Consider the following 13,156-nt stretch of genomic DNA (forward strand, 5'->3'; position numbering starts at 1 on the left):
GTGGGAAATCCTCATCATCTTCACCACTTGTGTGTCAAACGAATCAATTTGTTGCGTGCCTTTGGGTTCCCAACAAAGACTTCCACACGTGTGAAAGCGAAGCGTGCGTTCCGCTACAAACATCGTTGAGTCTCCCTCTTTCGGAAGGACGCTACATGTAAAGCGATGGGTTACCGTGTTATCTTGGGTGAGGAATCGTTTGCGGTGGGTCGGAGTCTTCATCCACGTTGTCTTCCGTGATGACGTTTGACATGTGGTGGCGTCATTCCGACCCCTGGAATATGGTATTCATCGCCTCCATACATTTTATCTTGGCTAAGAAGATGATGCGTTCCGATGTGCGGACATCAGAATCAAACCGTGTGGAATGAGGGAGGCATGAATTAGTTTCCACACTATCGCATTCGGGCCGAATGAGACGTTCTACGCAATCCAACAAGTCCGATTAAATGGCCGTATCTTTCAAGTTTAAAATCCAGTACCAATCTCTTTCGTTGTTGGGACCCAGGCGAGGTAGAAACCAAGTTTGAGTAAGCTACACGGTGCACGCACTGCAGGTCCAGCAGGAGTCGAATCCCACTGAAGTCAAGTCTTTTTATCTGCCTATCGCTACCAGCGCATCAATCTTCACGTTTCACAGGAGTCTATGATGGGTTGGGGATGGGAGGGCCATCACGCCCGCACACCACCCACTCTATATATACATGTCCTCCACCGCCTACCATCTCTCAGTACACTATGCACTCACCAAATAGCATCATGGCCTCTTGCACCAGAACCACACACCCTGTGCCTCGGCACTACTCTTTCGGGCTTTGGATTACGAGCATTCTTTTGTTCACGGCGGCAACAACGCCGACGACGAAGGGGTGCGTAGAGGGCGAGAGGGACGCCCTCCTCGACTTCAAAACCGGCATCGTCAAGGATCCTTCCAGCCGTTTGTCATCATGGCGAGGCCGAGTAGACTGCTGCAGATGGAGCGGGGTGGTCTGTGACGACACAACCGGCCATGTCGTGGAGCTTAACCTCAATCCAGACTATCTAAACAATGAGACGTCTATCGGAGGTGAGATCAGACCATCCTTGCTCCTGCTAACTCATTTGGAGCGTCTCAACCTCAGCCACAATGACTTGTCGACCGATGGCCTGCACTGGCTCTCGCGTCTCACTTCCTTGAGATACCTCGACATGAGCTTTGTGAACCTTTCCATGGCCTCCCACGATTGGCTTCAAGCAGTGAACATGTTGTCCTCACTAGAGGAGCTACATTTACATGACTGTGGCCTCACCGACATCCCCTCTTCTCTTTCCCATGTCAACCTCACAGCACTGGCCACTCTGGACATCAGTGACAACCTCTTCAACTCCACCATCCCCAAATGGCTATGGAAACTCCACAGACTCTCTTATCTTGATCTCAGTTTTTCTATGTTTCATGGTGCCATACCCGCTGGGATTGGAAATTTGGCCGATCTAAGAGAACTTCATCTTAGTGATAATTCACTTTCAGGTCCCGTACCCACTGAGATTGGAAATTTGAATAGTCTAGAACTTATCAATCTCACGAATAATTTACTCTCTGGATCGTTACCTACTGAGATCGGCAAGCTTTCCAACCTCAATATTCTTTCTCTCTCTAGTAATTCCCTAGAGGGCACCGTGTCTGAACTCCATTTCGCTCGCTTAACCAAACTAAGTGAGCTCGATCTATCTGAAAACTCCCTAGTCATCTCAGTAGACTATAATTGGGTTCCTCCTTTTCAACTCCGATCCATTCAACTGAAGTCTTGTAAGTTGGGGCCTGCATTTCCAAGATGGCTCCGTTCACAAAACTCCATTGAGGATTTGGGTATGTCGAACACAAGCATCGAGGACGTCTTGCCTGATTGGTTTTGGAATAATTCTGCTTCATCTATAAATCTCTCCCAAAATCAGATTAATGGTACTTTGCCAACTTCCTTGGAGGATATGACAAACCTGGCCATTCTGAAACTAAGTATGAATTTGCTTGAAGGCCCTATTCCTCGTTTGCCACCTTACTTGCGTTATTTGTATATGTATAATAATTGCTTTTCGGGATCGTTGTCATCAATCTCTCTCCCACTAGAATTGGAACTGTTGGATCTCTCACATAACCATATCAGTGGGAACATACCATCATTTATCTGCAACTTGACACAACTTCGTATCCTCGATCTATCGAGCAACCAAATATCAGGTGAAATCCCTTGGTGTTGGCAAGAGACAAACTTCCTTTTCTACATTAATCTAGCAGATAATAAGCTCTCGGGAGAAATTCCTAGCTCTATTGAAAAGTTGACTCAGCTTCGGTCTTTGCACTTAAACAATAATAGTCTACATGGGCATCTTCCGTTGTCATTGAAACATTGCAGTGGACTAGTTTTTCTTGATCTTGGCGATAATAAATTCTCAGGTAGCATACCTACGTGGATTGCACAAAACTTTCAAAAACTAGAGGTACTCCGGCTATGCTCAAATATGTTTTTTGGTAATATTCCTATAGAGCTTGGACAACTTCATCATCTACATATTATCGACCTTGCTAATAATAATTTATCAGGTCCAATTCCACGCTCCTTTGGTAATTTAAATGCAACAAAAACTTATAGGCAACGAAAATTGACTAGTCTAGACCAACATATAGTTTATAGACCATTGGCAGCCGATCGCCCTGCTTTGTCGCGTTATTCTTTGTCGCGTTATGCTTTGTCGTATTTTGATGGCACTTATGATGATAGCATCACTTTAACTATAAAGGGAAAAAGTATCATCTTTTCGATCATTGTTTACCTTGTCAATATTATAGACTTTTCAAATAATAATTTGACCGGAGAAATCCCATTAGAAATTGGGTCTCTTTCGGCACTCCAAACTTTAAATCTATCAAGAAATAATCTTATCGGTCAAATACCAGCGACAATTGGTGGCATGAAATTATTGGAAACTCTGGACCTGTCATTTAATAAGTTATCCGGAGGTATTCCTCAAAGCTTGTCAGACCTGTATTCTCTGAATCACTTGAATTTGTCTTACAACAATCTATCAGGAGTTATTCCTTCGGGAAATCAACTACAAACACTCAATGACTCATCCATTTATATTGGCAATGTATATCTATGTGGAGCTCCCCTCAACAAGAGTTGCTACGATCTTAAAAGTACCAATGTGATAAAAGAAGACAACAAAGACGGATCCTTTATGCCATCATATTATCTGAGTATCATACTCGGATATTTGGTTGGATTATGGAGCGTGTTTATCATCATGTTGTTCAAGAAAAATTGGAGGGTTTTCTATTTTCAGATGTTTGATAAAATGTATGATAAAGCTTATGTTGTCATCAAAATAAGAATTAATAGATTAACAAGTGATTGAGAGTGAGGACGCCATAAAAAGTCAATGTAATAGGAGTATCTTGTGTGTTGTATCCATAATAAGTTTGAATCTTGCAAGATGACATCGTGTTAGAGATCATGTAATGGTTACTTTTCAAACTCTCTCTCTCTCTTTTCTTTTTGGTTTCATCTTTGTAAATATTGTGTGTATTATGACGATGGAAACATAATTGTTGAATGTAATAATATTATTGTGAAGAATGCATTGAATTATTATAAAACAATATTTTTATAATATTATGTTATATATTTTGTATTTTTAATATATTACAGTATATTATATTATTTTTAAACTAATATTAAATCTCGATCCACCGATTCAATCATTAATCCGATGACCTGAGACTTGGCCAACACCTATGCTGAAGATAACGCCATAAGAATCCCACGGTATTATGCGCTTAATGTAAACAGTCATGCTTTCACGTCATGTGCTTATGGAAAAGGAAGACTGACCGAGTCAACGTTGGGGCATTTCCGTAGCAGTCTCACACGTCTCGTCCATCAAAAAGTAGGAGATGAAGAAAGGATGGAGAAGTCACTTCGAGTCCGTTCGCAGCAGCCGTGGAAGCTTCTTCGAAGGCACGCGGTGGGGGACTCGAACCGCTTGGCGACCGGAGTCAACTTTGACAAGGATCGGTGAGTCTATATGGCATTCCACGATTGGGAGGACCATTGTGGACTCTCGTCCTCCCCTGCAGGATTCCTTGCACACGCTATGCCCGTTCTTTAGAGTTAGGAAGAGACTCGACTGCTGAAGCCATTTTAGCCTTCGGAGCTTTTTTGACCTCAACTCCGTGTGCGTCCTTCTTGGCAGCTGCGCTTCCATGATCATTAGATTAGGAGTCCCAAGTTGGACGAAAGGACGAAAAAGATTAGCACTCACGTTATAATATGTATCCTTTGTCACTACTTCGATCACATGGGATGCCGGGTGGAGACGAAGGGACCTATCATTTCACAAGAGGATCCATTGGCAATCGCGGAGAGCAATGGTTCAACCTACCACATTCTATATATTATATTCATATATACATGTTCTCCACTGTGCCGCCTGCAACCAACTGGTCATTCGTTCACCGAAGAGCATGGGCGACACGAGAAGCCCATCCCATTCGTCGCTGAGCTGCTCTTGCCTAATGAGCGTTCTGTTCTTGACGCTTGTGACGACGACGAGGGGGTGCATGGAGGCGGAGAGGGACGCCCTCCTCGCCTTCAAAGCCGGCATCCTCGACCCATCCCGCCGCTTGTCCTCGTGGCGTCGCCCAGTGGACTGCTGCAGATGGAGCGGCGTGGTGTGCGACAACACCACGGGCCACGTCGTGCAGCTCAACCTCCAGAATGCGGAGGCTTACTACGACAATTCGACGGTGTTGGGGGGTGAGATCGGTCCATCTTTGCTTTCTCTAACTCATTTGCGCCGCTTGAATCTCACTCAGAACGACTTCGGCGGCGCCCGAATCCCCAAGTTCTTGGGTTCTTTTGGGAGACTCAGATATCTGGATCTCTCTTATTCCAATTTCGGCGGAGCCATTCCTCCCCAGCTGGGTAACCTGTCAACCCTCCGCTATCTGAGGCTGTCCTCGTACAACTTAAGGATCGACGCGGGGGACGACCTACAGTGGCTCTCGCGTCTATCTTCTCTAACATTCCTCCAAATGAACTTTGTGAACCTCAGCACGGCCTCTCCCGATTGGCTACGAGCCGTGAACCAGCTGCCCTCCCTGCAACAACTCTATCTGTCAGGCTGTGGTCTCACTGCCCTCCCCGACTCTCTTTCCCGCGTCAACCTCACGGCTCTCACCACCCTCGATCTCCGTGGCAACTTCTTCAACTCCACCTTTCCCAGCTGGCTTTTTGAACTCCGTAGCCTCTCCTATCTCGCGATCAGCAATTCTGAATTGTATGGCACCGTACCTGCCGGGTTTGGGAACTTGACTCGTCTCGCGCAGCTCGACCTTAGCGGCAACTCGCTTTCCGGTTCCATACCTGTCGATCTCTGGAGTTTGGCCAGTCTAACCACACTTGATCTCAGCCACAATTCATTTACGAGTCCCCTTCTACCTCAAATCGGGAACACGACAAGTCTGTCGCAGCTAAACCTCGTTCAGTGCTTCCTCGTTGGTTCCATCCCTGCCGAGATTGGGCGCTTGACCAGTCTTACGGAATTACGCTTAAGCGGCAATTCACTTTCTGGTCGAATCCCTGCCGAGATTGGGAATCTGTCCAGCGTAACGCAGCTCGACTTGGGTCATAATTCACTCTCCGGACTGATACCGGTTGAGATCGGCAAGCTTTCCGACCTTTCCACCCTTGATCTCTCCGATAACTCCCTGGAGGGCACCATGTCCGAACTCCATTTCGTGAACCTAACCGAGTTGGTCGCCCTGTACGCTTACGCCAACCCTTTGACCATCCGATTCGACCACGACTGGGTGCCCCCTTTTCAACTTCAATCCATCAAAGTTGATACCTGTGACTTGGGTCCCGCGTTTCCCAGGTGGCTCCGTTCTCAGGAATTCCTCACTGATATTGATCTGTCCAACACAAGCATCGAAGACACACTGCCTGATTGGTTTTGGAATTCTTCTTCTTCCACCATTATGGACATAAATCTGTCCCACAATAAGATCGGTGGAGTTTTGCCGGCATCCTTGGAGAGTATGGCCACCTTGATGCTCTTGAATTTGAGCTCCAATCTCTTTCGAGGTCGCATTCCTGTTTTGCCACCAAACCTACAAGCGCTGGACTTGTCCAGCAATTCTTTGTCGGGATCGCTACCCTCGACCATCTCATCACAGTTGGGCTACCTGTTCCTCTCCCACAACTATCTTCATGGAAGCATACCGTCGTCCTACGTCTGCGACCTGCAGCAACTTTATGCCCTTGATCTATCCAACAATCAAATATCAGGAGAAATCCCGCGTTGTCGGCCGGAGGGATCACAACTTTTGTTTGTCAATCTGGCGAACAACAAGCTACGAGGAAAGATTCCTGACTCCATCGGAAACTTGGGCAACCTTCAGTTCCTGCACTTAAACAACAACAGCCTCTTCGGACGTATTCCTTCGTCGCTGAAAAATTGCAGTCGGCTGGCTGTCATTGATCTCGGCAACAACAAATTCTCGGGAAGTATTCCAGCGTGGATCGGACAAAGTTTACGGAATCTGCAAGTACTCCTACTGCGCTCAAATATGTTTTCGGGCCATATTCCTCTGCAACTTGGACGATCTAGTAATCTTCAAATCATCGATCTCTCCAACAACAGACTATCGGGATCGGTACCGCACTCTTTCGGCAACTTCAGCGCGATGATCTCCGCGTCGAAGTCGATGGCTTCTACGGTTTCGAACATTATGAATTTTGTGTTATCCTCTTTCGTGGCAAGCGAGAGTATATCTCTGGTTACCAAGGGCGATGAGTTCAGCTTCTCCACCATTCTCCGATTTGTGAAGAGCATAGATCTTTCGAACAATGATCTGAGCGGAGTGATTCCTCCGGAAATCGGTTCTCTTTTTGCGCTTCAAACATTGAATTTGTCGAGAAATAGTTTTGAAGGCATGATTCCGAAAACAATGGGCGATATGAAGTCATTGGAAACTCTGGACCTATCATTCAATAAGTTATCCGGAGTCATTCCTGAAAGCTTTTCGGCGCTGAATTCTCTGAACCACTTGAATCTGTCTTACAACAATCTATCGGGAGCGATTCCATCGGGGAATCAACTTCAGACGCTGGAGGATGCATCCATTTATATCGGAAATGTCCATCTCTGTGGTCCTCCGGTGACCAAGAGTTGCTCCGACGATCCCAACGTCGATTCGACAGAAGAGGAGTACAAACAAGGATCTCATGTGCTGTCATTTTACTTTGGTACCGGGCTCGGATATTTGGTCGGCTTATGGAGTGTGTTCGTCGTCATGCTGTTCAAGAAAGATTGGAGGCTCTTCTATTTTGCAACGGTGGACAAGATGTACGACAAAGCGTATGTGGCAGTCAGGATAAGAATGCGAAATTGACATGACGCAGCAATCAAAGGAAGGCCGGTCGAATGTGATGCAAGTTTCTTTTTTGTTATAAGCCTGATTTACTCCACATTTCGGAAATCTATCTCTTTCGAGGCCATCAGTCATCATTGCTTTCTTCCAGATCGACATGAAAAAGGAGTGAAGGGAAGACTTCCCCGGGGAGGGTGGATTCATCTTACTAAACTGCACGACCGTTGGACTAATTCCACGCGCTTCCCTTCCAGCCTGATGGCGACGACGCTCGTTTTTGTTTGGACGGTTCCATGGAAATATAGTAGAATTAATCTCTGAATCCGTCAGATTGTGCTCTCACCATTATAATGTCCTCCTCCTCTGCTGTGGTGCCCGTGTTCTCCATGCTGCTGCAGCCTACATAGTCTTCGCTTCACGAAAGGTTTCGATAGTCATGCACTTGTTGTTCTGCATTCGTATCTGGCAAAAACAAACGTTTGATATAGAAGTTCAACTACTCTATGGGTCTTCCAGCATTATATGTAAAAGAAGTTGTTTTCCGACATTGATGCATTAACTATAAATTAGTCCTGTGCACACACACACACACACACACATACATATATATATATATATATATATATATATATATATATATATATATATATATATATATATATATATATATAAGAAATTAAATTCAACCTCAATAATTTTTCAGGCCCAGGAAAAATCAAAGGTGATTTTTCTAAAAATATCTCTCTCTTTATTTTTATTTTTGCAATGATACCCTCATTTTTAGAATATTTATTTATTTTTAATATCCTAAATGTTCCTCAGTTATATGTGTCTCTTTTCATATGGGATGTGGCGTTCAAGGTTATCGTCACGTCCTCCTTTGGATGAGTATTATCGATTAATTTTGAGTTGTTTCGCTTTCACAAAGATTTAATCTTTGATAATAAATCTATTCTTGTTTTTGTCATGACATAATGATTGATAAACTGCATACGAATATAATTTAGGGATTGATTTGATGGACAAAGAAGAAAATGAGGCTGAAATGATGATGAGTCAAAGCAATAAATGTCGAAGGTGAGGGAGGAAAAAGAGATGATCATAATAAATAAAATAATAATAATGAAATGAAAGACTATAAATTTGGAGTAGGATGAGTAACGGAGAACGAAGAACATATTTGTAAGAGAGCTTTGAAAGTAGACAAAGTTGAAAATTATGATGAATGATAAGAGCGAAGACATAAATTATGATGAAAGAGAGAAAACTCAAAGGAGGAAATGATAACAATAACAAATGCCAAAAAGAAAGAAAAAAAAGATTTTAACAATCAAAAGAGACATTGAAGATGGGAAACATGTAGAAAGAAAGGTTTTTTGAGAAAAAAAATTCAAAATCAAATAAAATTTATTTGGAAATTTCAAGTCTATAATGTGGCCATTTATTTTTTAAGATCTATAATTTAGAAAATTAGTAAAATTAAATTTTATTTTTTTTTGACAAATTTCTGATAGGATGAAAGGGAAGCTCATCGAGGAAAATTGATTTCTGAAATTATTTATGTAATACAAATATATATAACTGCATCCATTTACATACATCCTATAGGTTTTTGAAATGTCCTTATCGATAAAACGTAATTAAGTAACATTTATTTCCATCCTTATTGAATTATTTGTGTTGGGCACCAAGAACTCATAAATAACATCGTTGATTCTTCTTATTTTCATTTTTATTTGTGTTTTATTTATTTATTTTTTTATGTTATATTTTTATTTATCATCTCGCGTCACTTATTAGGAGGTAAGCATGATAGATACCACCACGTTGCGAATGACACACTCATCGACAAACTAAAATCATTTAGGTTGGACTAATTCCAAGTGGCGATAGGATAATATCTCTTAGTCTTCGGATGGGACACCCCACATTTACTGGAGCATCACCGGTCCGCTACGCCGGTGAAGTTAAAGCTTCTCACGTCACATCGGCCATCTTCCACACCCAACGGGACTCTCTAATCCGAATATTTGGTCGGCTTATGGAGTGTGTTCGTGATCATGCTGTTCAAGAAAGATTGGAGGCTCTTCTATTTTGCAACGGTGGACAAAATGTACGACAAAGCGTATGTGGCAGTCAAGATAAGAATGCGAAATTGACATGACGCAGCAATCAAAGGAAGGCCGGTTGAATGTGATGCAAGTTTCTTCTGTGTTATAAGCCTGATTTACTCCACATTTCGGGAATCTATCTCTTTCGAGGCCATCAGTCATTGGTTTCTTCCAGATCGACATGAAAAAGGAGTGAAGGGAAGACTTCCCCGGGGAGGGTGGATTCATCTTGCTAAACTGCGCTACCGTTGGACTCTTTCCACGCGCTTTCCTTGGAGCCTGATGGCGACGGCACTCGTTTTCGTTTGGAAGGTTCCGTGGAAATATAGTAGAATTAATCTCTGAATCCGTCAGGTTGTACTCTCACCAGTATAATGTCCTCCTCCTCTGCTGTGGTGCCCGTGGTCTCCATGCTGCTGCAGCCTACAGAGTCTTCGCTTCACGAAATGTTTCGAGAGTCATAAACTTGTTGTTCTGCATTCGGATCTGGCAAAAACAGACGCTTGATATTGAAGTTCAACTACACTATGGGTCTTCCAGCATTTGATGTAAAAGAAGATGTTTTCCGACATTGATGCATTGACTATGAATTAGTCCTGTGTCCACACTCGAGGAGAAAATAAAGCATATATATATATATATATATATATATATATATATATATATATATATATATATATATATATATAATAGAAATTCAACCACAATAATTTCTCAGGCACAGGAAAAATCAAAGGGTGATTTTTCTAAAAACATCTCTGTTTTTAAGTTCCTTTTACAATGAAACCCTCATTTTGAAATATTTATTTATTTATTTTTAATATCCTAAATATTCCTCGCCCTTATTTATAGTTTTTTCTCCTTTCATATGAGACATGGTCCTCTTGGTCATCGTCACCTCCTTCATCATATGAGCATTGTCGGTTATCTTAAAATTGTCTCACTTTCATGATGACTCAATCTTTGACAATAAGTTTAATTATGTCTTCACCATGACCTTTCGTGGATGATGGATAAGCTAGATGCAAGTATAATTCAAGGGGAGGTTGGTTTGACGGACAAAGATGAATATGAGGTTGAAATGATGATAGATTTAAAGCAATAGATATTGAATGCGAGAAAAGAGAAAGATGTGACAATGATAAATAAAAAATAACGAGATAGGGTAGAAAGAAAGTGAAAAGCTATAGATTTTGCATAAGATGAGTGATGAATGTGACAATGATAAATAAAAAATAACGAGATAGGGTAGAAAGAAAGTGAAAAGCTATAGATTTTGCATAAGATGAGTGATGAAGAATGAAGAGCATATATGTAAGAGAGCTTTTGAGGTAAGCAACGTCGAAGATCATGATGATATGAATAATAGGAGCGAATAAACAATTAAGCTTGTTATGGAAGATCGAATCTCCTGAATGCGAGAAAACATCTGGGACTTGATAATGTCCACTAAAAAATGAGATGATAATGAACAAGACTATCACTATCGAAATAAAAAAGAAAAAAAAATAACAACCAAAAGAGATATTTAGGATGGGACCGTCCGAAAGCAAATGTTTTTTCAAAAAAAATTAAAAATCAAAAAAAATTATTTGAACATTTCAAAGTCATTGGCTATTTATAGTTTGAGGATCTCTCATTTAGAAAATAAGTAAAATTAAATTTTATTTTTTGATAAATTTATAATCTGGAAGCTCATAGAGGAAAGTTGATTTCTAAAATTATTTATGTAACACAAATAGATATAATTGCATTCGTTTACATACGTCCCATAGGTTTTTGAAAAGTCCTTATCGATAAAACGTAATTAGTAACATTTATTTCCACCCTCGTTGAATTATTTGTGTTGGGTACGAAGAACTCATAAATAACATCGCTGGTTTCTCTTATTTTCATTTTTATTTATTTTTTATGTTACATTTTTATTTATCATCTCGCGTCACTTATTAGGTAAGCATGAAAGATACCACCGCATTGCGAATGGCTCACTCATCGACAAACTAAAATCATTTAGGTTGGACAAATTCCAAGTGGCGATAGGATAAATATCTCTTAGTCTTCGGATGGGACACCCCACATTTACTGGAGCATCGCCCGTCCCTTACGCCCGTGAACTTAAAGCTTCTCAGGTCACATCGGCCATCTTCCACACCCAACGGGACTCTCTAATCCGAACGGGTCATTGCAATCCTACGTCTCACCTTTCCCTTCATGTCATCTCACACTCTGATGGACGGATGAGATGCAGGATGCAGACCCAGTGGCTGTTCGCATGCGAGGTGTGACCTTTGGCCAACCGGACGCCTCCTGTGTAATATATATACATGCCCTCCATCGTCTGCGATTTCTCCATAAAAGAAGTAGCCATTCACCAATCAAAGATGGCCAATCCCAGGAGAAGCACGCGTCTCTGGCTCACCAGCATTCTGCTCTTCGTGCTCACAACCACGGCGTCGGCCAAGGGGTGCACTGAGGTGGAGAGGGACGCCCTCCTCACCTTCAGAGCCCGCATCGTAGATCCGTCCCACCGCATGTCCTCGTGGCGTCGCCTAGTAGACTGCTGCAGATGGAACGGCGTGGTGTGCGACGACACCACAGGCCGCGTCGTGGAGCTCAACCTCCAGAATTCGGAGGACATGACTGTCGAGGCGAATCAGGCGGCTCTGCGGGGTGAGATCAGTCCGTCCTTGCTCTCTTTAACGCATTTGGATCGCTTGGATCTCAATCACAATGACTTCGGGGGGTCACCGATCCCCACCTTCCTGGGCTCTTTCCCCAAGCTCACGTATCTCAACCTCTCCTGGTCCAACTTCAGCGGAGCCATTCCGCCCCAGCTGGGCAACCTGTCCAGCCTCCGCTCGCTCGATCTCCATTCGTATGGCTTATCGAGCGATCGCCTGCACTGGCTCTCGCGTCTCTCTTCCTTGAGATACCTCGACATGAGCGGTGTGAACCTTTCCATGGCCTCCCACGATTGGCTTCACTCAGTGAACATGTTGTCCTCACTGGTGGAGCTACATTTACCATACTGTGGCCTCACCGACCTCCCCTCTTCTCTTTCCCATGTCAACCTCACGACGTTGACCATTCTCGATCTCTGTGGCAACCTCTTCAACTCTACCTTCCCCAACTGGCTTCTAGAACTCCGCAACCTGTCCTATCTTGTTCTTGGCGATTCAAAGTTGCATGGCGAGCTACCTGCTGGGATCGGGAGATTGACTCGTCTGACGCAGCTTGACCTCAGCGCTAATTCACTCTCTGGTCCTCTCCCCGCGGAGATTTGGAGTTCGAGGAGTCTAACAAGCATCGACCTCAGCTTTAATTCCTTCAGAGGTCCCATGCAAGTGGAAGCAGGGAATCGGACTAGTCTCTCACAGGTATATCTGATCAACTGCTCACTCACTGGCCGCATCCCTGCTGCGATTGGGAGTTTGACTCGTCTCAAGGAGCTGCACCTCAGTGGCAATCGACTCACTGGTCCCATACCTGCCGAGATTGGTAATTTGACTGCTCTAACAACGCTCGACTTGGGTCAGAATTCTCTCTATGGATCCGTACCACCTGAGATCGGCAAGCTTTCCAACCTAACCTCTCTTGATCTCTCCCTCAATTCCCTGAAAGGTACCATGTC

The 13,156-nt window shown here is 43.2% G+C and overlaps 3 protein-coding genes across 3 annotated transcripts; all 3 read left to right on the forward strand.

The window, feature by feature from the left end:
* The first annotated feature begins 759 nt into the window (after positions 1 to 759).
* LOC135658357 (receptor-like protein 37) lies at positions 760 to 4,059 on the forward strand. The gene is made up of 2 exons (XM_065176116.1): positions 760 to 1,942; positions 3,863 to 4,059. Exons 1-2 carry the CDS (start codon positions 760 to 762, stop codon positions 4,057 to 4,059), a joined length of 1,380 nt encoding a protein of 459 aa, XP_065032188.1.
* A 541-nt stretch (positions 4,060 to 4,600) lies between these two features.
* LOC103988307 (receptor-like protein EIX2) lies at positions 4,601 to 7,435 on the forward strand. Its single transcript, XM_018827787.2, has one exon. It carries the CDS (start codon positions 4,601 to 4,603, stop codon positions 7,433 to 7,435), a length of 2,835 nt encoding a protein of 944 aa, XP_018683332.2.
* Positions 7,436 to 11,906: 4,471 nt separating this feature from the next.
* LOC135658358 (receptor-like protein EIX1) lies at positions 11,907 to 13,146 on the forward strand (the record flags this gene model as incomplete). Its single annotated transcript, XM_065176117.1, has 1 exon — positions 11,907 to 13,146. A coding segment is annotated over exon 1 (1,240 nt), but the record flags the coding sequence as incomplete, so codon positions are not given.
* Positions 13,147 to 13,156: the final 10 nt, after the last annotated feature.

Source organism: Musa acuminata, unplaced genomic scaffold, assembly GCF_036884655.1.
Source record: "Musa acuminata AAA Group cultivar baxijiao unplaced genomic scaffold, Cavendish_Baxijiao_AAA HiC_scaffold_402, whole genome shotgun sequence".
NCBI classification, from domain to species: domain Eukaryota; kingdom Viridiplantae; phylum Streptophyta; class Magnoliopsida; order Zingiberales; family Musaceae; genus Musa; species Musa acuminata.

Excerpts from the sequence above, each read along its gene's own strand:
- LOC103988307 (XM_018827787.2), top strand. The coding sequence starts at position 4,601 with ATGGAGGCGGAGAGGGACGCCCTCCTCGCCTTCAAAGCCGGCATCCTC.
- LOC135658357 (XM_065176116.1), top strand. The coding sequence starts at position 760 with ATGGCCTCTTGCACCAGAACCACACACCCTGTGCCTCGGCACTACTCT. Across the intron at positions 1,943-3,862 it reads CTCCCAAAATCAGATTAATG|GAAGACTGACCGAGTCAACG; the intron begins GTACTTTGCCAA and ends CTTATGGAAAAG.